Source organism: Heterodontus francisci, chromosome 13 (genome assembly GCF_036365525.1).
Source record: "Heterodontus francisci isolate sHetFra1 chromosome 13, sHetFra1.hap1, whole genome shotgun sequence".
Taxonomy (NCBI): Eukaryota; Metazoa; Chordata; class Chondrichthyes; order Heterodontiformes; family Heterodontidae; genus Heterodontus; species Heterodontus francisci.
This window is the reverse complement of record NC_090383.1, coordinates 97,831,785-97,853,686: the sequence shown is the minus strand read 5'-3', so window position 1 is coordinate 97,853,686 and position 21,902 is coordinate 97,831,785. Positions and strand designations below refer to the sequence as shown.

At 48.5% G+C, this 21,902-nt stretch overlaps 1 protein-coding gene across 5 annotated transcripts in view; it reads right to left on the bottom strand.

The window, feature by feature from the left end:
- ppp1r21 (protein phosphatase 1, regulatory subunit 21) overlaps positions 1–21,902 on the bottom strand; it is a 93,988-nt gene that overhangs the window by 54,449 nt on the left and 17,637 nt on the right. For 3 of the 5 annotated variants that reach the window (XM_068045241.1, XM_068045242.1, XM_068045245.1), the window contains 4 exons: positions 16,751–16,813; positions 11,115–11,279; positions 3,169–3,227; positions 2,966–3,060 (listed from right to left, as the gene is read on the bottom strand). In XM_068045241.1, coding sequence (XP_067901342.1) covers positions 2,966–3,060; positions 3,169–3,227; positions 11,115–11,279; positions 16,751–16,813 — 382 coding nt within the window. The remainder of the gene's footprint in view (positions 1–2,965; positions 3,061–3,168; positions 3,228–11,114; positions 11,280–16,750; positions 16,814–21,902) is intronic. The other 2 variants (XM_068045243.1, XM_068045244.1) reach the window with 1 other exon arrangement.

The window sequence follows — 21,902 nt, the reverse complement described above, 5'->3', positions numbered from 1 at the left end:
AGGAAGGACCTGTTTCTCCTGGTGGGAAGGTCAGTTACTGGGGCACAGATTTAAGGTGACTGGTAGAAGGATTAGAGGGGGCATGAAGGGAAACGTTTGCACCCAGAGGATGGTGCGTGTGTGGAATTCGCTGCCAGGAATGGTGGTGGAGGCAGAGACCCTCAATTCTTTTAAAAGGTACCTGGGCATGTACCTGAGGTGCTGTTACCTGCAGGGCTACGGACCAGGTGCTGGAAGGTAGGATTAGTTTGGGTGGATAGTTTATTCGGCTGGCGCAGACACGATGGGCTGAATGGCCTTATTCTGTGCCATACTTTCTTCTATGGTTCTAGATATTAAGCATTTTTTTTTAAATTGAAATCAGAAGGTGCACTTTAAATTACCATCTGCATTTCTGGCAGCCTAAACAATCAACTCAAAAACTTATCACAGCTAGCAACAGCACGGATAAGAACAAATCTGTGCACTGTATGAGACAAAGTAGGAAATGAAAGATCAGAAAAATCTAGTTAACCCTTATTATAGACCTGAAGGTAAGATAAACCATTAACAAGGTTTTATTTTATATACATTACTTCAGGTATCACTGGTGTGAGGCACTTGCAAGTGCCAGCATAAATATACTTGCAATTAGTCTCAAAAACAACCACTATTCTAGTACTTTAAGTCACACCAAACTGGTGCTATTAGATGGAATATGGGATTTGAACATTTACCACAAATATTAGGTCTGCCTCATTTATTTTCACCAGCAGCATGTATCTATAATTTAAGCCTTAATGTTATGAAACAGAATTGGGGGGGGAAATTGGTCATTCAACCCATCCAGAAGATTGCATAAAGCCAATGAATGGGACCTCCCTCAGATCATTTTCATCTTCTGCACTAGAAGTTATGGCAGTAAATTTAAAAAAGAAAACACTGAAAATTAACAGGTCAATCAGCAACTGAAAGAGAAAAATAGGTACATGCTTCTGATGGAGGATCCAACACAAAATATGCCTTACCTCAAACTCTTCTGAAGTAGTTACGACTTTTTTTGAGCTCAAGTTTTTATTCATTTTATTGTCCTGAACTATTAAGTGTTCTCAGCCATTCAATGCATCCCACAAACATAAGCAACTAGATTCCAATCAAAAAAGCTCTCCCTTCTTCAACACCAAACCTACAGATTTTCTCAAGTGCAAGACATTTAAGTGGGAATTTCATTTTGATCAGTAAACTGGTTTCAACTCAGCACTACTCAAGATCAAATAACAACTTTACAAGGCTGGCAATCATGCAATAACCAGACACTACATCTAGCATGAGAACATTCCAGTATTTTACATTTTGGAACTGCATAGAGATGGCTGATGCAGACACAAGACATAGCAAAATACTTACTCAGCTGTCACCCATTCAGCTAGCGAACATGCTGGAACATTCATTTAAAAAAGCATCTGGATTTGATCATCAAATCTAGTATTTGGCCTAAAATCTATAATTTGCTAAGCCATACAGATCAAGATTGTCCCAGGTTTGATTCCCTTGTCTGCACTAAATTATCTCATTTCAATTGCAACACAGGAAAAAGGCACAACTGGTTTCAGTATCCTTAGGGAGATAAAAAGAAATCCAGGTTCCTGTGCCTGATCATTATCTAGTAACCTCTACTAAAAATACACATGCGAATATCAGGCGAGAACAGGATCAGCGTCACATTTATCCCTGCTGGAAATGTGTAAACATACGGACATCAGGAGACGGCATGACTGGGTTCAGCTAGGAAAGCAATGCAGATGAATAGTTCACAACTTGCGGTCACCCAAGTGAGCTGCCAGAGTGCCACACCCATGGAACTATATTCCTCATGAGTCACTAGCTTCAGAAGAAGAGGTGACAATCAGAAGGGAAATTGGATCAGGGAAGGAGCGCGATGTTCAACATTATTCTATATAATCCAGTGTTTGATTTAACTGCCTGGGGAAAGCAATCCAAAAGTAGGCATTTTATAATTCCAGATAACATATAAAGAAACTGAACCCATATTTTTGACAATCTTTCAGCAATTTCACAGTGCTAAAATCATTTTTTAAAATATTAAATTCTTGTGCATCCATATTTATTCTTGGATTGAGAAACCATATTGTGATTTACCTACATAGCAGTTGAACAAACATGTTTTGTGGTGGTTCTTGTGGTGGAATGATTGTTCATAACAATCATTACTGAAAGCTATGAGACAGCCTGTCCCCAGGGTTGCTAACCTGGTACATTTCCTCTCAAAACCTAATTGGATATAGGAGTTGGTCTTTGGAGAAATATTTGCAGGAGAATCAGCTCGTGGGGGCAGTAATGGAGCAGCTAGGTATAAGAGCAATTTCTTTTTTGAAGTTGCAAGTCCCAATACATGTCTTTTTGGTACTTGATAGTTTCATTTTATTCATTTGTCTTTAATAAACTATTTATCCTATGTGAAACAACTTCATGTTTAAAAACAGGCGGAATCTCAAAGGTTGCAGTAATTCAGAACAGGATTTTCCCATAAGATATATCGGATGGCTCCAATAACACTATGTATTAATTCATCACAACAGGAGAAAATTCACAGCCACTTGCTTGTTGCAACAAGCTATGATTTATAAGGGTCCAACTGCATAGGCTTCCATAAGAAATTTGATTTACTTATATGTTTATTAGAGAAGCGCAATTAAAAATGTTAAACTGCACAGGAAGGAGACATAAAAGCAAAATATTGCAGATGCTGGAAATCTGAAATAAAAACAAAAAATGCTGGAAATACTCAGCAGGTCTGGCAGCATCTGTGGAGAGAGAAGCAGAGTTAACGTTTCAGGTCAGTGACTTCTGATGAAAGGTCACTGATAAAAAACGTTAAATCTGCTTCTCTCTCCACAGATGCTGCCAGACCTGCTGAGTATTTCCAGCATTTTTTGTTTTTATTTCAGGAAGGAGACATACTCACTTGTATCATTAAAAGGTACTTTCTCTTGAATAATACTTGTTGACAGGTCTAATCGGCTACTCAGGTCAGCATGGATATTCTTTAGCTGCTGCTGACTGTGTTGAAAAAGATGAATTTGAAATGATTCTCAATAAGTGCAATACTGTAAAAATGTCATCAATAACAAGCAAAGCAATACAGCACAAGTCATAACTCTGCCTTACCATTCTTCTGTCCGAAGCCTACATTCTTTTGCTTCTCTTTCCAATGAGTGAGATTTCACCTGTGAAATATTCCATATTCTATTAAACATTTATGAATCCTTTCCAAATCAATTTTTTTTTATTACACCTGTGCATGCAGATGACCATCAACCAAGTTGCCTGCGCGACCTCCATGCTTGCGGTCTTTGTAAATGGTAGCCCTCTCCTCAGGTAGTGTCTAACTAATTCCCAAAGCAACCCTTGACCACTCTGTCCATGCAAACTACTGCCCTATCTCCAACCTTGCTTTCCTCTCCAAAGTCCTTGACCACGTTTGTCACCTCCTAAAAACACGCCATCTTTCCTGCAATTCCACGCTTGAATCTCGCCAATCGGCACACCACCCACCAAGCTAGTGAAAATGCTTCAAAGTTGCAAATGACATCCTCTGTTAATTTCAAGTTTTGTTCCTGGTTCTCTCTACAAGTTTTGACAACACACCAACCTCTTCCAAAGCATCCCCTCCATTACAGTTCAGTGGGATACCCTTGCTTGGTTCCATTCTTAACGATCCAATCATAACCAAAACATTTCCAGTAATGGCATCTCTTCCTTCTCTTACATGATTATCTCAGGAATTTCAAAAGGATATAGCCTCCCCCTTTTTATCTACATGCTGCTCATAGGCATCATCTGAAGACAGAGTTTGGTTTGATGCTGGCAGCTACCAGCTCCACCTTTCCAGCACATCTCCCGACCCCTCCACTGCTTCCACACTGTCATATTGGTGGCCCAACATCCTATTTTGGATGAGCTGCAATTTCCTCCAGTTTAAAACAGCAGCAAGATTAAAGCACTTTCTTCAGCTGTGTTATAAAACATAGCACCCTCATCATTAATTGCAACCCCCTCCACATCCACCATCTCAGGTTGTTCACTTTAGCAATCTATGCAACTCTAAGCTCAATGCCCAACTCGATCACAAAGACCCCTTACTTTCACTTCTGTAACCTGCCTCCGCTCTTCTGCTGCTGAAGCCCTGATCCATGTCTTGGCCACCTCTGAAAGTATTTACAATGCAGAAACAAGCCTATGCAATATTCCAATGCTCTTCTGCCTGCCAATCTCCTCCATCCCTATATCCCACCCGACTCCCCTTTTCATCCCATCTCTGGCAGCCATGCCTTTAGCTGTCTTAGGCCCATGGTCTGGAGATCCCTGCTGAACCTCCTCTGTTGCTCCACCAATAACATACCCCTTAAACTCCATCTCTTTGACCAAGCTTTTTTCATCCCAATAATACTTCCTTTCTTGGCATCCATTTTTGTCTGATTACACTTCTGTGAAGCACCTTTGAACGTTTTCCTACATTAAAAAGGTATTAAAACAAACTGTTGATGAATAATTGCACAAGTCACCCATAAGCTTAGGTTTAGGATAAAATCACTGACATTTAACAAAACTTCTGAAACTGAAGTTAGGTCAATGTTTTAACTTCTCCCCTTGAAGAACCAGACATTGATCAATTTTCCAAATAAATTTCTGGTTTACAGTTGGTTAAAAACACAAGCTTTCAAGATCATTTATTTCTATAATATACTTATGCTATTCAAGTCATTCAAACTTGAGCATTGTGTAGAGTTTTCTGCCCTACCACAATGACAGAATTCAAATGTCTAGAGAAGGTACAGAAGAGGGTGACCAGAATGAAACAGTTTTAGAAGTCTTGGTTAGGAGGACAGGTCCAAATCTTAGGCCTTTTTATTGGAAGAATGCAGTCTCAGAGGATATAACTGAGGTTTATGAAATGAGAGGATGAGTGAACTCAATTGAATTGGTCATCAGAGATGGGTAAGGATGGTGGCGCTAGAGATTGTGCATATAAACTTCACAGACAGACAAAGAGGGAGGCTGGATGCTGGAAAGAATTTTTCACAGAGTCACCCCCATTGAAAACTACCAAGGCGCACAGTAGCTATGCATTCACAGTTCTTTAAAAGTTCCTCCGAGAAGAGTACAAGTCCAATTATAGAGTGTAAGCTACTAGTTAGCAGTGATTGTGAGGAGCTATGGACTGTATTCTGAAGCCTTGCTCTATTGCTTTAGGGAATCAAGATTTTCACCTCTCCCAGGAGATTGCCTGGTTAACAGGTAGGTCATTTGTATTCATAGAGGCAACATTGCTTGCTGTTCTTTCCTTCGTAAAAAATGTTCATAGTTATGCAAACATTTCAAAGGCAATTTATGTATGTTTAATAAACTTTCAGCTATTAAGTGTGAACAGAATCAGAGAAGATTCACGAGTCCTGCACAAAACTTTTAACTGAACAAAAACAGACTTAATAACTTTGCAATAGGCATTAAAATATGGTACCCTGGAGTGAATTGAAGGCTATAATTTCACAGGGGTTTATTTGACTTTTATAAGTAGTTTAGAATTTATTTACAATCCACAGTAACTAACAGTAACTAAGCAAAACACAAAATAAAAACATACTTGCCTACTTAGCAAAATTTTTAAAATGGTATATTTTATTCTTTTTTTTTTTAAAAACTCTCATTCTTCAGCCCCATATCATTCTGTAAAATATAGGTGCACTGCCTCCCAGTTGCTTGGAAACCACAGTGCAACACTTTTGAGAACAGAAGTTCATTAATTAAAAAAATTCTACAAGCTACTGTGGAATTCAGGTCTGAAGAAACCATCTAAGCAACCCTGCAGGAGGTCTTGCTAGAGTGCATTCCTTGAGCGTGGAAGAAAAACAGCTCCTGGACTGCTGCACACCAGTTCCTTCGCCAGGGGCGGGGGGAGGACAAGAGGAGGGAGCGGGGGGGGGGGGGGGAAGGAGAAGAGGAGGGAGCGGGGGGGTGGGGGGGGGGGGGGGGAGGAGAAGAGGAGGGAGCGGGGCGGGGGGGGGAGGAAGGAGAAGAGGTGGGAGCGGGGGGGGGGAGGAGAGAAGAATAGGGGGGAGGAGAGGAGGAGGAGGGAGCGGGGGGGGGGAAAGGAGGAGGAGGGAGCGGGGGGGGAGGAAGAAGAGGAGAAGAGGAGGGAGCGGGGGGGGGAGGAAGGAGAGGAGAAGAGGAGGGAGCGGGGGGGGGAGGAAGGAGAGGAGAAGAGGAGGGAGCGGGGGGGGGGGGGGAGAGGAGCGGAGGAGAGGAGGGGGGGGAGGAGAGGAGGAGAGGAGGGAGCGGGGGGGGAGGAGAGGAGAAGAGGAGGGAGCGGGGGGGTGGGGGGGGGGGAGGAGAAGAGGAGGGAGCGGGGGGGTGGGGGGGGGGAGGAGGAGAAGAGGAGGGAGCGGGGGGGTGGGGGGGGGGGGGAGGAGAAGAGGAGGGAGCGGGGGGGTGGGGGAGGAGGAAGGAGAAGAGGTGGGAGCGGGGGGGGGGGGGGAGGAGAGAAGAATAGGGGGGAGGAGAGGAGGAGGAGGGAGCGGGGGGGGGGGGAAAAAGGAGGAGGAGGGAGCGGGGGGGGAGGAAGGAGAGGAGAAGAGGAGGGAGCGGGGGGGGGAGGAGAGGAGAAGAGGAGGGAGCGGGGGGGGGGGAGAGGAGGAGAGGGGGGGGGGAGGAGAGGAGGAGAGGAGGGAGCGGGGGGGGGGAGGAGAGAAGAGGAGGAGAAGAGGAGGAGCGGGGGGGGGGGGGGAAGGAGAAGAGGAGGGAGCGGGGGGGGGGGGGAGGAGAGAAGAATAGGGGGGAGGAGAGGAGAAGAGGAGGGAGCGGGGGGGGGAGGAGAGGAGAAGAGGAGGGAGCGGGGGGGGGAGGAGAGGAGAAGAGGAGGGAGCGGGGGGGGGGGAGGAGAGGAGAAGAGGAGGGAGCGGGGGGGGGAGGAGAGGAGAAGAGGAGGGAGCGGGGGGGGGGAGGAGAGGAGAAGAGGAGGGAGCGGGGGGGGGGAGGAGAGGAGAAGAGGAGGGAGCGGGGGGGGGGAGGAGAGGAGAAGAGGAGGGAGCGGGGGGGGGGGAGGAGAGGAGAAGAGGAGGGAGCGGGGGGGGGGAGGAGAGAAGAGGAGGAGAAGAGGAGGGAGCGGGGGGGGGGGGGGAAGGAGAAGAGGAGGGAGCGGGGGGGGGGGGGGAGGAGAGAAGAATAGGGGGGAGGAGAGGAGAAGAGGAGGGAGCGGGGGGGGGAGGAGAGGAGAAGAGGAGGGAGCGGGGGGGGGAGGAGAGGAGAAGAGGAGGGAGCGGGGGGGGGGGGGAAGGAGAAGAGGAGGGAGCGGGGGGGGGGGGGAGGAGAGAAGAATAGGGGGGAGGAGAGGAGAAGAGGAGGGAGCGGGGGGGGGAGGAGAGGAGAAGAGGAGGGAGCGGGGGGGGGAGGAGAGGAGAAGAGGAGGGAGCGGGGGGGGGGGAGGAGAGGAGAAGAGGAGGGAGCGGGGGGGGGGGAGGAGAGGAGAAGAGGAGGGAGCGGGGGGGGGAGGAGAGGAGAAGAGGAGGGAGCGGGGGGGGGGAGGAGAGGAGAAGAGGAGGGAGCGGGGGGGGGGAGGAGAGGAGAAGAGGAGGGAGCGGGGGGGGGGAGGAGAGGAGAAGAGGAGGGAGCGGGGGGGGGGGAGGAGAGGAGAAGAGGAGGGAGCGGGGGGGGGGGAGGAGAGGAGAAGAGGAGGGAGCGGGGGGTGGGGGAGGAGAGGAGAAGAGGAGGGAGCGGGGGGGGGAGGAGAGGAGAAGAGGAGGGAGCGGGGGGGGGGAGGAGAGGAGAAGAGGAGGGAGCGGGGGGGGGAGGAGAGGAGAAGAGGAGGGAGCGGGGGGGGGAGGAGAGGAGAAGAGGAAGGAGCGGGGGGGGGGAGGAGAGGAGGAGGAGGGAGCGGGGGGGGGGGGGAGGAGAGAAGAGGAGGGAGCGGGGGGGGGGAGGAGAGGAGAAGAGGAGGGAGCGGGGGGGGAGGAGAGGAGCAGAGGAGGGAGCGGGGGGGGAGGAGAGGAGAAGAGGAGGGAGCGGGGGGGGGAGGAGAGGAGAAGAGGAGGGAGCGGGGGGGGGAGGAGAGGAGAAGAGGAGGGAGCAGGGGGGGGAGGAGAGGAGAAGAGGAGGGAGCGGGGGGGGGGAGGAGGAGAAGAGGAGGGAGCGGGGGGGGGAGGAGAGGAGAAGAGGAGGGAGCGGGGGGGGGGAAGGAGAGGAGAAGAGGAGGGAGCGGGGGGGGGGAGGAGAGGAGAAGAGGAGGGAGCGGGGGGGGGGAGGAGAGGAGAAGAGGAGGGAGCGGGGGGGGGGAGGAGAGGAGAAGAGGAGGGAGCGGGGGGGGGGGAGGAGAGGAGAAGAGGAGGGAGCGAGGGGGGGAGGAGAGGAGAAGAGGTGGGAGCGGGGGGGGGGGGGGGGGGGAGGAGAGAAGAATAGGGGGGAGGAGAGGAGGAGGAGGGAGCGGGGGGGGGGGAAAAGGAGGAGGAGGGAGCGGGGGGGGGAGGAAGGAGAGGAGAAGAGGAGGGAGCGGGGGGGGGAGGAAGGAGAGGAGAAGAGGAGGGAGCGGGGGGGGGGAGGAGAGGAGAAGAGGAGGAGAGGGGGGGGGGAGGAGAGGAGAAGAGGGGGGAGCGGGGGGGGGAGGAGAGAAGAGGAGGAGAAGAGGAGGGAGCGGGGGGGGGGGGGGGAAGGAGAAGAGGAGGGAGCGGGGGGGGGAGGAGAGGAGAAGAGGAGGGAGCGGGGGGGGGGAGGAGAGGAGAAGAGGAGGGAGCGGGGGGGGGGGGGGGAGGAGAGGAGAAGAGGAGGGAGCGGGGGGGGGGGGGGGAGGAGAGGAGAAGAGGAGGGAGCGGGGGAGGAGAGGAGAGGAGAAGAGGAGGGAGCGGGGGAGGAGAGGAGAGGAGAAGAGGAGGGAGCGGGGGAGGAGAGGAGAGGAGAAGAGGAGGGAGCGGGGGAGGAGAGGAGAGAAGAGGAGGGAGCGGGGGAGGAGAGGAGAGAAGAGGAGGGAGCGGGGGAGGAGAGGAGAGAATAGCGGGGGAGGAGAGGAGAGGAGAAGAGGGAAGGGGAGCGGGGGAGGAGAGGAGAGAAGAGGAGGGAGCGGGGGAGGAGAGGAGAGAAGAGGAGGGAGCGGTGGGAGGAGAGGAGAGAAGAGGAGGGAGCGGGGGGAGGAGAGGAGAGAAGAGGAGGAGCGGGGGGGGGGAGGAGAGAAAGAGGAGGGAGCGGGGGGGAGGAGGAGAGAAGAGGAGGGAGCGGGGGGGGGAGGAGAGAAGAGGAGGGAGCGGGGGGGGGGGAGGAGAGAAGAGGAGGGAGCGGGGGGGGGGAGGAGAGAAGAGGAGGGAGCGGGGGGGGGGAGGAGAGAAGAGGAGGAGCGGGGGGGGGGAGGAGAGAAGAGGAGGGAGCGGGGGGGGGGGGAGGAGAGAAGAGGAGGGAGCGGGGGGGGGGGAGGAGAGAAGAGGAGGGAGCGGGGGGGGGGGGGAGGAGAGAAGAGGAGGGAGCGGGGGGGGGGGAGGAGAGAGAAGAGGAGGGAGCGGGGGGGGGAGGAGAGAAGAGGAGGGAGCGGGGGGGGGAGGAGAGAAGAGGAGGGAGCGGGGGGGGGGGAGGAGAGAAGAGGAGGGAGCGGGGGGGGGGAGGAGAGAAGAGGAGGGAGCGGGGGGGGGGGAGGAGAGAAGAGGAGGGAGCGGGGGGGGGGAGAGGAGAGAAGAGGAGGGAGGGGGGGGGGGGAGGAGAGAAGAGGAGGGAGTGGGGGGGGAGGAGAGAAGAGGAGGGAGCGGGGGGGGGGAGGAGAGAAGAGGAGGGAGCGGGGGGGGGGGGGGAGGGAGAGAAGAGGGAGCGGGGGGGGGGGGGGGGGAGAAGAGGAGGGAGCGGGGGGGGGGGAGGAGAGAAGAGGAGGGAGCGGGGGGGGGGGGAGGAGAGAAGAGGAGGGAGCGGGGGGGGGGAGAAGAGGAGGAGGGGAGGAGAGAGGAGGAGCGGGGGGGGGAGGAGAGAAGAGGAGGGAGCGGGGGGGGGGAGGAGAGAAGAGGAGGGAGCGGGGGGGGGGGGAGGAGAGAAGAGGAGGGAGCGGGGGGGGGGGGAGGAGAGAAGAGAGGGAGCGGGGGGGGAGGAGGGAGGAGGAGAGAGAGGAGGAGCGGGGGGGGGAGGAGAGAAGAGGAGGGAGCGGGGGGGGGGGAGGAGAGAAGAGGAAGGGAGCGGGGGGGGGGAGGAGAGAAGAGGAGGGAGCGGGGGGGGGAGGAGAGAGAGGAGGGAGCGGGGGGGCGGGGGAGGAGAGAAGAGGAGGGGAGCGGGGGGGGGGGGAGGAGAGAAGAGGAGGGAGCGGGGGGGGGGGGGGGGAGGAGAGAAGAGGAAGGGAGCGGGGGGGGGGGGGGAGGAGAGAAGAGAGGGAGCGGGGGGGGGGGGGAGGAGAGAAGAGGAGGAGCGGGGGGGGGGGGGGAGGAGAGAGAGGAGGGAGCGGGGGGGGGGGGGAGAGAAGAGGAGGGAGCGGGGGGGGGGGGGGGGGAGAGAAGAGGAGGGAGCGGGGGGGGGGGGGGGGGGGAGGAGAAGAGGAGGGGCGGGGGGGGGGGGGGGGGGGGAGGAGAAGAGGAGGGAGCGGGGGGGGGGGGGGGGGGGGGGGAGAGAAGAGGAGGGAGCGGGGGGGGGGGGGGGGAGAGAAGAGGAGGGAGCGGGGGGTGGGGGGGAGAGAGGGAGCGGGGGGGGGGGGAGAAGAGGAGAGCGGGGGGGGGGGGAGAGAAGAGGAGGGAGCGGGGGGGGGGGGGGGAGGAGAGAAGAGGAGGAGGGAGCGGGGGGAGGAGAAAAGAATAGGAGGGAGCGGGGGTGGGGGGAGGAGAGGAGAAGAGGAGGGAGCGGGGAGGAGAGGAGAGGAGAAGAGGAGGGAGCGGGGGGAGGGGAGGAAAGAGGAGGGAGCGGGGGGGGGGGGAGGAGAGAAGAGGAAGGGAGCGGGGGGGGGGGGGAGGAGAGAAGAGGAGGGAGCGGGGGGGGGGGGGAGAAGAGGAGGAGAGAAGAGGAGGGAGCGGGGGGGGGGGGGGGGGGGGGGAGGAGAAGAGGAGGCAGCAAGGGGGGAAGATGATATCTGAAGCTGAAATCTCACCCTCAAATGTGATGAAATGTCTAACCTCTAAATTTGCTTTGTCATTTTGAAGTTTTTCTGTGGTGTCCATGTACTTCTGTTTCAAGCCATCAACCACAGCATGATGTTGCATGGTATCTCTTTCCAGCACCACTAATCGTTCCCTGAGCTCAGTTTCAATTTGTCTATGTTTCTCTTCAGCTTCTTGCACCTGCACATTCATGGAAAATAGAAAATAAAAACAAAAAATCAGATACTAGGATTTGATGGGTTAATTTTGGTTTGGTTTAATTTAAAGGCTCTTAATTACCGATTCAGAAAAACAGTTGTGAACACCTTTCTTGCCCCATGTTTTTCGACATTGTTTCAAACATTTGTGTCCAATCACATCAGTGAGCTATGCAATAAACCCAACTGGAGAATAAAATTTTAATTTTTTTTTTTAAGTGGCGTTTGTGCAAAGACCTCTGCTGAACTGTAACCTTCGATACCAAATGCTTTATACTTGAAGGACTCAACTGTGGGAACTTGTATGAATGCTCCCCATCAAATGTAAATAAATACTCCAAAAAGCTTTCAAAAATTGATATTTTGAACCCCAACCCAGCATCTGTTACATTAATATGCAGGTGAAGCTCAGAATTGTCTGTTACATCTTAAAACATCCAAATAGCTATACTGCAATTTCTGTAACCATTATATCAAGTCCAAATATGAAAATGAGCAAGGGAAACCAAAGCATAATATCCAGTAGGATCAACTGCCTGCATGGGCAACAATATTCATCTGCCTCAATCGATGTAGATCTTTGTATCCCTTCCTCCTCCCTGGCAGAAAACATTGAGTTGCACTGGGACGGGATTCTATGGGCATTGCTGGTATCTTTCCCCGCCTTAATGTGTAAACCTAAATAGTGCTAGCAGGCTTTGTGACTGTATAACATCACAGCTAAGCCTCATTGTGTTCTTATATAAAAAGGTACAAATTATCAGCTTCCAGCAGTCACTAAATAAGAATCTTGAGAAGGAAACCTGGATGATTTTTTTCTCCCTTTCCAAGATGAAGGGCAGTGAGGCCAACTGGAACATCTAACCAGGAAATAACTTGCATTTATATAGGGATTACCATGTTAAAGAACATCTCAAAGAGTTGTCATGAGAAGGCCCATTGCTGGAAAAGAATTAATTGGGAGGAAGAGGAATAAAATGAGAAAAACCCAAAGTATGGTTGAAGAGATGGGTTTTTAAGACTACTTTTGAAAGTAGAGAAAAAGAAATCACAGCAAATGGTTTCAGAAGTGGACATACCACCAGCCAAAAATTGAACATGGAACCTTCTTATCTGTATATTTAGGGCTACACCAAGTGGTGTCTTTGCTCACTAGAGCATTGCTGGAGCTGTTGACACAAGTGTCAGATGTGGATAGACCAGCAGTATTGGCAAGAAACAAAGCAACATTCCACCTTGCCTCTCAAAAAAGAAAGTTACCACGGTGTACAAACTTTCCAATCACCGTAGTAGTTGATTTGAAGCCTTTTAGGAAAGCCTCAGCTGAATGGTATAACTTGACAGAACACAGACCAAAGAGGAAAACTGCAGGTTATCATGAGTGGCTGTACAAGCCTCATATAAAGAATGTTCTAGAAATAAAATTAACTGCTTGCATGAACCAAGAGCAAACAAGATTGAACTTACATTGGGCAAAAAGCCAACTAATGCCAAGTGAAGGACTCAACAATAAAAATAAACTTAATTCCAAAATTTGAGGGTGGGCAGAGGGAAGGGTCAGAAAAGAAACTGCAACTGAAACTGACTCAAAATAAGAAAAACTATGAAACCCCAGTCCCCACCCCCCAAAAAAGAAAACAAATAAACTTACATTTAGATAGTTCCTTTCACAACCTTATGATGGTCCGAAGCAAAGTCAATGAATTGCTTTTGAAGTGCAGTCACTGTTATTTTGCAGGGAACCATAACAGCCAATTTGCAATCTCCCAGAAACATAGATAAAAGGGGCAATGTCCCGTTAGTTGCTCCATTTGTGTATGAAGAATGAAAGAAGAATATTTTCAGGCGTCATCCAGTTCAGTAAATGCCCCTATTTCTGGCATCAATGGACATAGTTTCTATAGAATGTACAGCACAGAAACAGGCCATTTGCGCCAAATGATGTAAGCCGGTTGGGCAAAGGAGTATGACAAAAAAATTTAATAAAGCTTAGAAAAAGAGAAGTGAAACTTGCGTGAAAACTGAATCATGTTGGGTGGGGTTGGGGGGGCTGAAGCAACTCAAGACAATATGGATCTTTATTATTTTTTAAATGCAATGTATGAAAGACAGCATGCACCGACTTCTCATTCAACCAGGAATGGAAAACACTACAGCCAAATCAAAACAAAAACAACCCTCTACTCAGTAATCAAACTAACTCTCAAGAGAATGAGATAGAAACATTTAGGAAGAGGAGAGAAAAATCTGGTTTTAATCTTTAATTTTATTTGCTGAAATCTGCAATATACCTGGAAATCATTGAAAGAATGACACCACAATAAGAGGGGATTCTGGTTTACATCCTAATCTTACCATACATACAAGACTGCTACATATAATTACATAACACATTGCTTACTACCCAATTTCAGACAGATCACATGCAGTGCCAAAAGACTGCATATGTTACAAAAATCAAAATTTACAAAAGACAGCAGTCCCTAGAGTGGGTTACAGAATAACACTGGCAACTGTTTATAAGCAGGATGGCCACCCGTGTTCTTGGTCTAAAAGGCGTGAGCCAATTGAATGAGAGAACATAAATCATGGAATTTTATTTGAAGAAAAAAAAATCAGTTTTATTGTTTGAGTGGAACTATTGATGCCATTGAAGTTAGAAAAAAAACAAGCTAAATGACCCAAAAGCAGTATTAAAGAAAAAAAATGTGTACACAGAATGACTGTTAAATGCTATTCCACACTGCATTTGAAATAGATCCAAAATTAAATCAGTGCAGTGCTCTTGGGCAGATTCCAGTTTTCCTAAAAATATTCTTTGCTCCAACATGTGAACAGCCCCTTTGTAGAAGAAACTTCATTACCCAAGAATAACCATCTCAGACTCCAATTAAAAAAAAGTTCCTATAGTTTTTTTGCACAAAAAAAACAGACTTTGAGTTATCAGGCGTGGATTGGATACACTTAAGTTTCTTCCAATTAATTTACAATTTAATAGGGCTGACAGCCAAGTAATTAAACTTAAGGGAAAAAGATTGTGTGCAGGAAACATTTCTTAATAGGCAACTTTCTAAACCAAGAAACCTTCTGGACAGCAGACTTGCTTCCAACAAAATGCAATTGTTTTATACTATATGATATAATTTGGTAACTCTTTTGAAGTTACTTAAAAAGGAAACCACTCATTTTAAAATATCATGCCATAATTGCCATCATTTGTAGTACAATTATTATTACGACTGTCGCAAATTAAAGAAAAAATTGGAAATCATAGCCAGTTGCTAAGTAATGCTATTTCAAACAGGCCAGAGCTAAGAGGACTGCCTGTACATTCCTGTTGACCTAGTTTCTCCCAGTTCCTCAAGCAATAGGCAGAGATCAAATGATGCCCCTAAACCAAGGAGGGAAAAGGAAGGTAGAGTGGAGGGCTGAGTATCAAAAGAGCAGGAACACAACTAATTAGAGGGAACAGGTGGGAAAGGGAGAAAGGAGGAGCAACAAAGGGTGGAGGAGGAGACAGGAATTTTTGAAAAAAATGTGCCAGTGCCCCCAGTGGGATTACTGAGTTATACTATTTTTCATGTATATATTTGGGTTTTGTACTTTTCATGTACAATTTATACTATTTTAGGCTTACCAGCAGCACTATCTCCCAGGGTAAAGCATTCATTAAGTTTGTGATTCTAATGTCATAATTGTTAATCTTTAGGTACATTACTTACCTGGAGTTCCCTAACCAACATTTAAAATGACACTGGCTATGTGCAAGACAAAAAGTTACAAAAACGAAATATCTTTAGTACTTCAAATACAGAATATGATGTGTAGATGCTAAATGCTGTCAATCCACTTATTTACCTATATCTTTTATATTGCTGAAAACAGACATTTTGTCGAAGCTTTTCCTCTTGCACTCATCAGGACAATCCACAAGAATACCAATGCAAGGGAAAGCAACAAATTTATACTATGAGAACAGAGTGTTGATTGTTTGGCAAGTGGACGCGGATTGGTAGAGGCGTTGTCATGGAAAATGTACCAGTTTATGGTGACTGACAGTTAACTGCCAAGCTTTGTTTGAAATTTGAACCAGGCAGATTGATTCTGGTTAAGGCATTGCCCTGAGGAATGAACCAGTGAATAGCTGTCACTTATTTTGCTTAGCTGAAACAGGCGCAATGTGTGTACAATTTATTTCTGCCTGCAAAGAACAGGGCCCTGTGTATTAATATATGTAGCTTCCTGTATGTGCAAATGCGCCACACTGCAAGCCCGACTGACAATCTTAAATTGGTTGTCAGCGTAATTCGTAGCACATTGAGGATTATTCAGCAAACGTTGCCCAATCGCGGAATCACATCTAATGTCGGACACTGTGTTTTGAGTTTTGCAAGCATGGGTTGTTTGGGTACAGGTCTGTACCTTGCCCGTTGCGAACAGCAGAAGGTACATGTTGTTTGATACGATCCGCCAGTCTTTGGGACATACAGCCTATATAGGGGCAAGATACAGACCGTACCCAACCAGCCCCATGCTTGCAAAACTCAAAACACCACCTGCTCAGCTGCAGGAATCAAAGCCAACCAGACAAAGAAAAGGAACAGAAAAAAATACAACAAAACAACTTCTGTGATGGCTTAGTCAGTAAAGATAGAGCTACAGAGACCAGAATATCCCAAATTTACATAGTGGTCTTATGAATCAATTGATCTACTTTGAGAGGAAGGGAGTTAGTATTAGCCTCAGTAACTCTAGGCTGAGGGGTGGAGGGGCAAGCGAATTAAGAGTCAGGATTTGGCCTTTATTACAAGGAGGATTTGAGTATAGGAGTAAAGATGTCTTACTGCAATTATATAGAGCCTTGGTGAGACTGCACCTGGAGTAGTGTGTGCAGTGTTGGTCTCCTTACCTAAGGAAAGATAAACTTGCCATACAGGGAGTGCAAAGGTTCACCAAGCTAATTCCTGGGATGGAGGAATTACCCCTTGAGAAAGGATGAAATAGACTGGCCCTGGAATTTAAAAGAATGAGCGGTGATCTCATTCAAACATACAAAATTCATACAGGGCTCGACAAGGTAGATGCAGGAAGGATGTTTCCCCTGGCTGGGGTGTCTAGAACCGGGGACACAGTTTTAGAATAAGGCGCAGGATATTTAGGACTGAGATGAGGAGGAATTTCATCATTCAGAGGATGATGTTGAAGTAGATCACCCATGATCTCATTGAATGGCGGAGCAAGTTCTAAGGGTTGAATGGCCTACTCTGCTCTTATTTCTGGTGCTCTTGTGATTCCTCCTCTTGATCTGGTTACTGTTGTTTGAAAGGCACACGCATCAACAGGATCCCGATATTATCTTGTTACAGCTGCTGGAAAAGTGCACGTGAATAGGATCGGGCTTGGCTAGAATTCCTTCCCGCGCCGACCCCCCAGTCAAATTCTCCTGATACTCACACGTGGAAAATAACCACTCGGGCAACCAGCACCTGGGGAACCATAACCAGCAGGAGTTAAAGCCTTCAGAAGAGGAGCAAGAAAAGTGGTGAAAATTAGCAACAAAAAAAAACACAAAAGGGAGATATATACCCAATAGTTATCCTTTTAAAAATGGTTTCCAGCTGTAAGCACATATTAAAGTAAACTTGTACTATACCCCTCTCATGTGCATAATTTTGGCCATATTCAAAATTAGAGTCAAAACAATTAAAATAACCTTATACTGCCTGCTGCGACTCCCAATACAATAACATGTAAACTTATGGCTTTTTCTCTAACTGCAGTTGGGTGCACATCCCTCTTAGGAAGTGGGAAAGACAAGACAAATCAGAATATTTTATTCATGGTGAGAGATTAGGAGCGGTGAGGAGCAACGGGATTTAGGTATCCATCTATACAAATCACAAAGCTAGTACATAGGTACAAACAGTAATCAAAAAGGCCAACAGAAAGTTCCCTTTCTCTCAAGGGAGTTGGAATTCAAAATTAAGGAGTTAATACTTCAGTTGTAGAGTGTTTTGGTCAGACCCGGACAAGAATACAGCATTCGGTTTCACAGGAAACTGCAGTAAAGATTATATTGGCCTTGAAGTGGTATAGGGCAGATTCACCAGAATGATACCAGGGCTTAAAGGGTTAAAGTTATGCATAAATTTGGCTTCTATTCCCTTGCGTTTATAAGTCTGAGGGGTGATCCAATAAAGGTATTTAAAATTATAAAAGACATTAGATAGGGTAGATACAGAGAAACAATTTGCTCTGGTGGTAGAATCCAGAAGATTGCCTTAAAATTAGAGCTAGGTCACTTAAGAGTGAAATCAGGAGGCATTTTCTCCCTCCAAAGACTAGCAGGAATCTAAAACACACTCCCCTAAAAGGCTGTGGAAGCTGGGACAATTGAAATTTTCAAGACTGAGATCATAGAGGATTACATAGGATATATGGCAAAGAAACAGGTCGTTTGGCCCAACCAGTGCACATCAGCGTTTATGCTCCGCTTGAGCCTCCTCCCACCTTTCCTCATCTAAATCCATCATCGTAACCCTCTATATCCTTTTCCCTTATACGCTTGTCCAGCTTCCCCATGAATGCAGCTGTACTATTCACTTCAACTACTCCCTGTGGTAGCGAGTTCCACATTCTCACCAATCTTTGGGTAAAGAAGTTGCTTCTGAATTCCCCATCGAATTTCTTGGTGACTATCTTATGTTGATGGCCTTTAGTTATGCTCTTCCTCACAAATGGAAACAGACTCTATGTATCCACTCTATTCAAATCTTTAATTTTAAAGACTCTCCATTAGATCACACCTCAGCCTTCTTTTTTCCAGGAAAAGAAAAAGAGACCCAGCCTGTTCATCCTTTCCCAATATGTTTACCCATGCATTTCTGGTATCATCCTTGTGAATCTTCTCTCCAATGCCTCTATATGCTTTTTATAATATGGTGACCAGCATTGCATGCAGTACTCCAAGTGGGGTCTAACCAAGGTTCGATATAGATTTAGTATGACTTCCCTACTTTTCAAATCTATTGCTCCGGAAATAAAGCCTAATGCTTGGTTTGCTTTTTAAAAAAAAACAAATGGCCTTGCTAACCTGCGGCACAACCTTTAGTGATTGGTATTTTTGTACTCAGATCCCTTTGTTCCTCTACCCCACCTAGACCCGCACCTTCTAAAATGTATTAACTCACATTTATCTGTGTTGATCTTCATTTGCCAATTATTTTCCCATTCTGCAAGTTTATTAATGTCCTCCTGCAATTTGTTGCAGTCCTCCTCAGATATTGACTATCCCCCAATTGGTGGTCATTTGCAAATTTAGAAATTGTGTTTTTGATTCCGTCCAAATCGATAAAGTAAATTATGAACAGCAGTGGTCCCAGAATTGCGACAGGAGGCAGGGGCAGAGGGCCCCTCAACCCCCGTCACAAGCGATTTGGTCAGCATGGGATAGGCTTAAGACAGCCTTGCTGCCCAGAGGCCAATTGAGGTCCTATAAATGGCCACTTAAGGACTTCTTCCTCCCGCTAAGATTTAATTAGCGGCGGTGGGGTGCCTCCGCCATGCAGGGAGGTTACCCAGAATACAAGGCGCCCTCCCTGTGGGCATGGTGGGGGGTGGAAAAAGAGAGAACTCCCTCCTCCATGGCAATCTATGGCCCAAGGAGATCACCCCGCCAGGAAAAACTCCACCACCCTGGACCCAGCCCCCTCCTCTTGCACTGCACAGCCACTCTCCCACACCAGGGCCTTCCGGACTGGCTCTGGCAACCCCGTCTCACTTGCCCGAGGTCCAGAACACCAGAGTCCAAGGCCTCTGCAGTACCAGCAGTGACCACTGCTCCCAATACTGCTGAGCTGTTGGCCCCGTGATTGGCTGGCAGCATTTGGAGGCAGGTTCCTCACCTTTAAAGGGATGGGGATCCTGGCGCCAGCTACTTAAGTGCCGAAACAGCACAAGATCATACCGGTGGGGTTAGAGAGGCCGAGTCAGGGCTCCTCCCACCCTTTTGGCCTGGCACCAGGAACCCCACCAACCCCACAAAATCCAGTCCTCTGCTTTCTGTCTTGAAGCCAGCTAGCAATCCATTCTGCAACTGGTCTCCTGACTCCGCATGCTCTGAGCTCATTCATTAGCATATTAAGGGGCATGTTATCAAAGGTCTTTTAAAAATCCAGTTAAATTACATCCACTGCATTACCATTGTCTACTCTCAGTTACCTCCTCAAAAAATGCAATAAGGTTGGTCAAGCAAGATTTTTTCTTTTGAAATCCATGCTGACTATTCATTATTATATATTTTCCTTTCTAGATGGTCTTCTATTCTCTCCTTTAGTAGGGATTCCATTATTTTCCCTCCCATCCATGTTAAGCTGACTTGTCCATAATTCCCTGGACATGTTCGGTCCCCTTTTCTTAAATATAGGAGTTATGTTAGCTATCCATCAGTGTTCTTTCTCTAATGAATTATTAGAAATGTGTAGTAATTCCTCTGTTATCTCTTCCCTGGATTCTCTTAAAATACAAAGTGACTCCTGACAATGCAGAGGCCCGCCGATGTAATCAGAGTGCTCCAAGCTGCACACATGAGCAAACGGTCTCCTGCTCTCCATGAGATGCTGTGCGTGCGCAGCCTGTGTCTTGCCAGGACTAACTGGCACACGCGCAGGACAACATCATCGCGTAACGCCAAAGTCATTGTGTATCCGCGCCTCCCACTTGGTTGGTCGGTCTTCTGAAAGTGGAACGGGGAGAGGCTGAAGTGAGCAGCTGAATGGGGAATTTTGAGACTGCAGCTCGATCCCCACCATTCGCTCCCCCCAACTCAGCAACTTGCTCCCAACCTGCTGGCCACTCTCCCCTCTCATGCACTCGTTCCAGGCCTTGAGACTTTCCCCCCCCACCCACTCGCTCCCGACCTCGCCACTGCTCTCCCGACCCACCCCCATTCTATCGGCCAACTGTTCCCTGCTTCTCACTTCCCGCCTCCCCACCACCACCACCCCCCCAGCTCTCCGGCCGCTCGCTCCCCATCCCCACCAGCTCCAGGCCGTGCTGCTTCCCTCCTCTCATCCCCTCGCTCCTACGTCGCCCCGTAACCCCTCGTGGCCCATCTTGCTTCTTCAGGCGGTGCACGGAGAACCATCGAACGTGGGAGCAAGTGGCCGAGAGGAGGGAAGCGGCGGGGCCTGGAGCTAGTGGCTGGAGGGGAGGGGGGCGGGAAGCGAGGAGCAGGGAACAATCGGCCAATGGAAGTGGTGTGGGGGGAGCAATGGCGAGGTCTGGAGCGAACAGCTGAGGAGTGGTGGGGGCAGCGGCGAGACTGGAGACAGTGCTTAGGAGAAGGCAGCAGCTAGAAGACAGGCACAGGAGGGACCGATGGAGAGAAGTGCAATGGCAGGAGGGAGCAGGGACTGTTGAGGGTGGGATGGAGACAGCAATGGCAACCATTGAGGGGAATGTCGGGTTGAATTTGTTTTTGAGAGATAATTTGAGCAGTGCCATCTTTAATCCTGGCAGCTGCCTGAACATCACAGACAGTGTCGTTTCAGTGGAGGAGGTTGCTGTACTAGTGCTAGTACTGCGCGACTTAGTGGTTGAGTTGTCAGCAAACGTAACCTTCAAAATATGTGGCTGCAATCCATCCATACCAGGGGCTTTATCCTCTGAGTTTGATTAGTTTATTCAATACATCCCTTTTTAAAAAAAATTTTAAATGCGCTCATCTCATCATTCAATGTCATGTCTACCTGGTAAATAGCGAAGCAAAATAATTTATTTAATAATTCCGCCATCTCTGTATCATTACTTGTCGTATTATCTTGTCTGCCCCTACATGGTTCTATTCCAATTCTAACCTTCCTTTCTTATTGATGTTCCTGCAAAATATTTTACTGTTTTATTTTACTCTTAGATTCTTGCTAGCTAAGAGCATCAAGATATACAGAAACACGGCGGGTAAACAGAGTTGAAGTACAGATCAGCTATGAATTAACTGAGTGGTGAAATAGGCTCAAGGGACTGTATGTTGCTCCCATGTCCCTACCTCACTAAATTTATGTCACAAATCAACATTAAAAATGTTTCAAATTGAAAATCTGTACGAGCCAGCAGAAAAAAAATCTGGTCTTCATTCTTGACATTCTGCCAACAGCAGACATCAGCAAAACACTCAACTGAACACAATAGTCAACAAGATCACACTGCAACCCGCTTAACCAAAAGAAATGCACAAAGAGTAGCAGGAAAACTTTAATAGCACTGATTGGAAAGAGCACACTCAACCACACTCATAGCTTGAGATAGCAGCAATGAGGTGGGCAGTTGGTGGGGAGGTGGTGCGTGGGGGTGTGAAGGAGAAGGAATGGTAAACAAGGCAAGAGGAATGGAGGGGAGGTGCATGAGTGACAGAGGGTGCAGTGATAAGGATGCGGAAGATTGAAGGGAATGCAAAGAGATGGGCGTTGACAGAATAAAAGTATGGACTGAGTGTAGGATGAAAAGATGAGAGGGACATATGTATGATTTGAAATTTCTTACCACAGCACATAATTCTGTATCAATTTCTATTTCACATTGTGACACTTTGTAACACTAAAAGTAATGC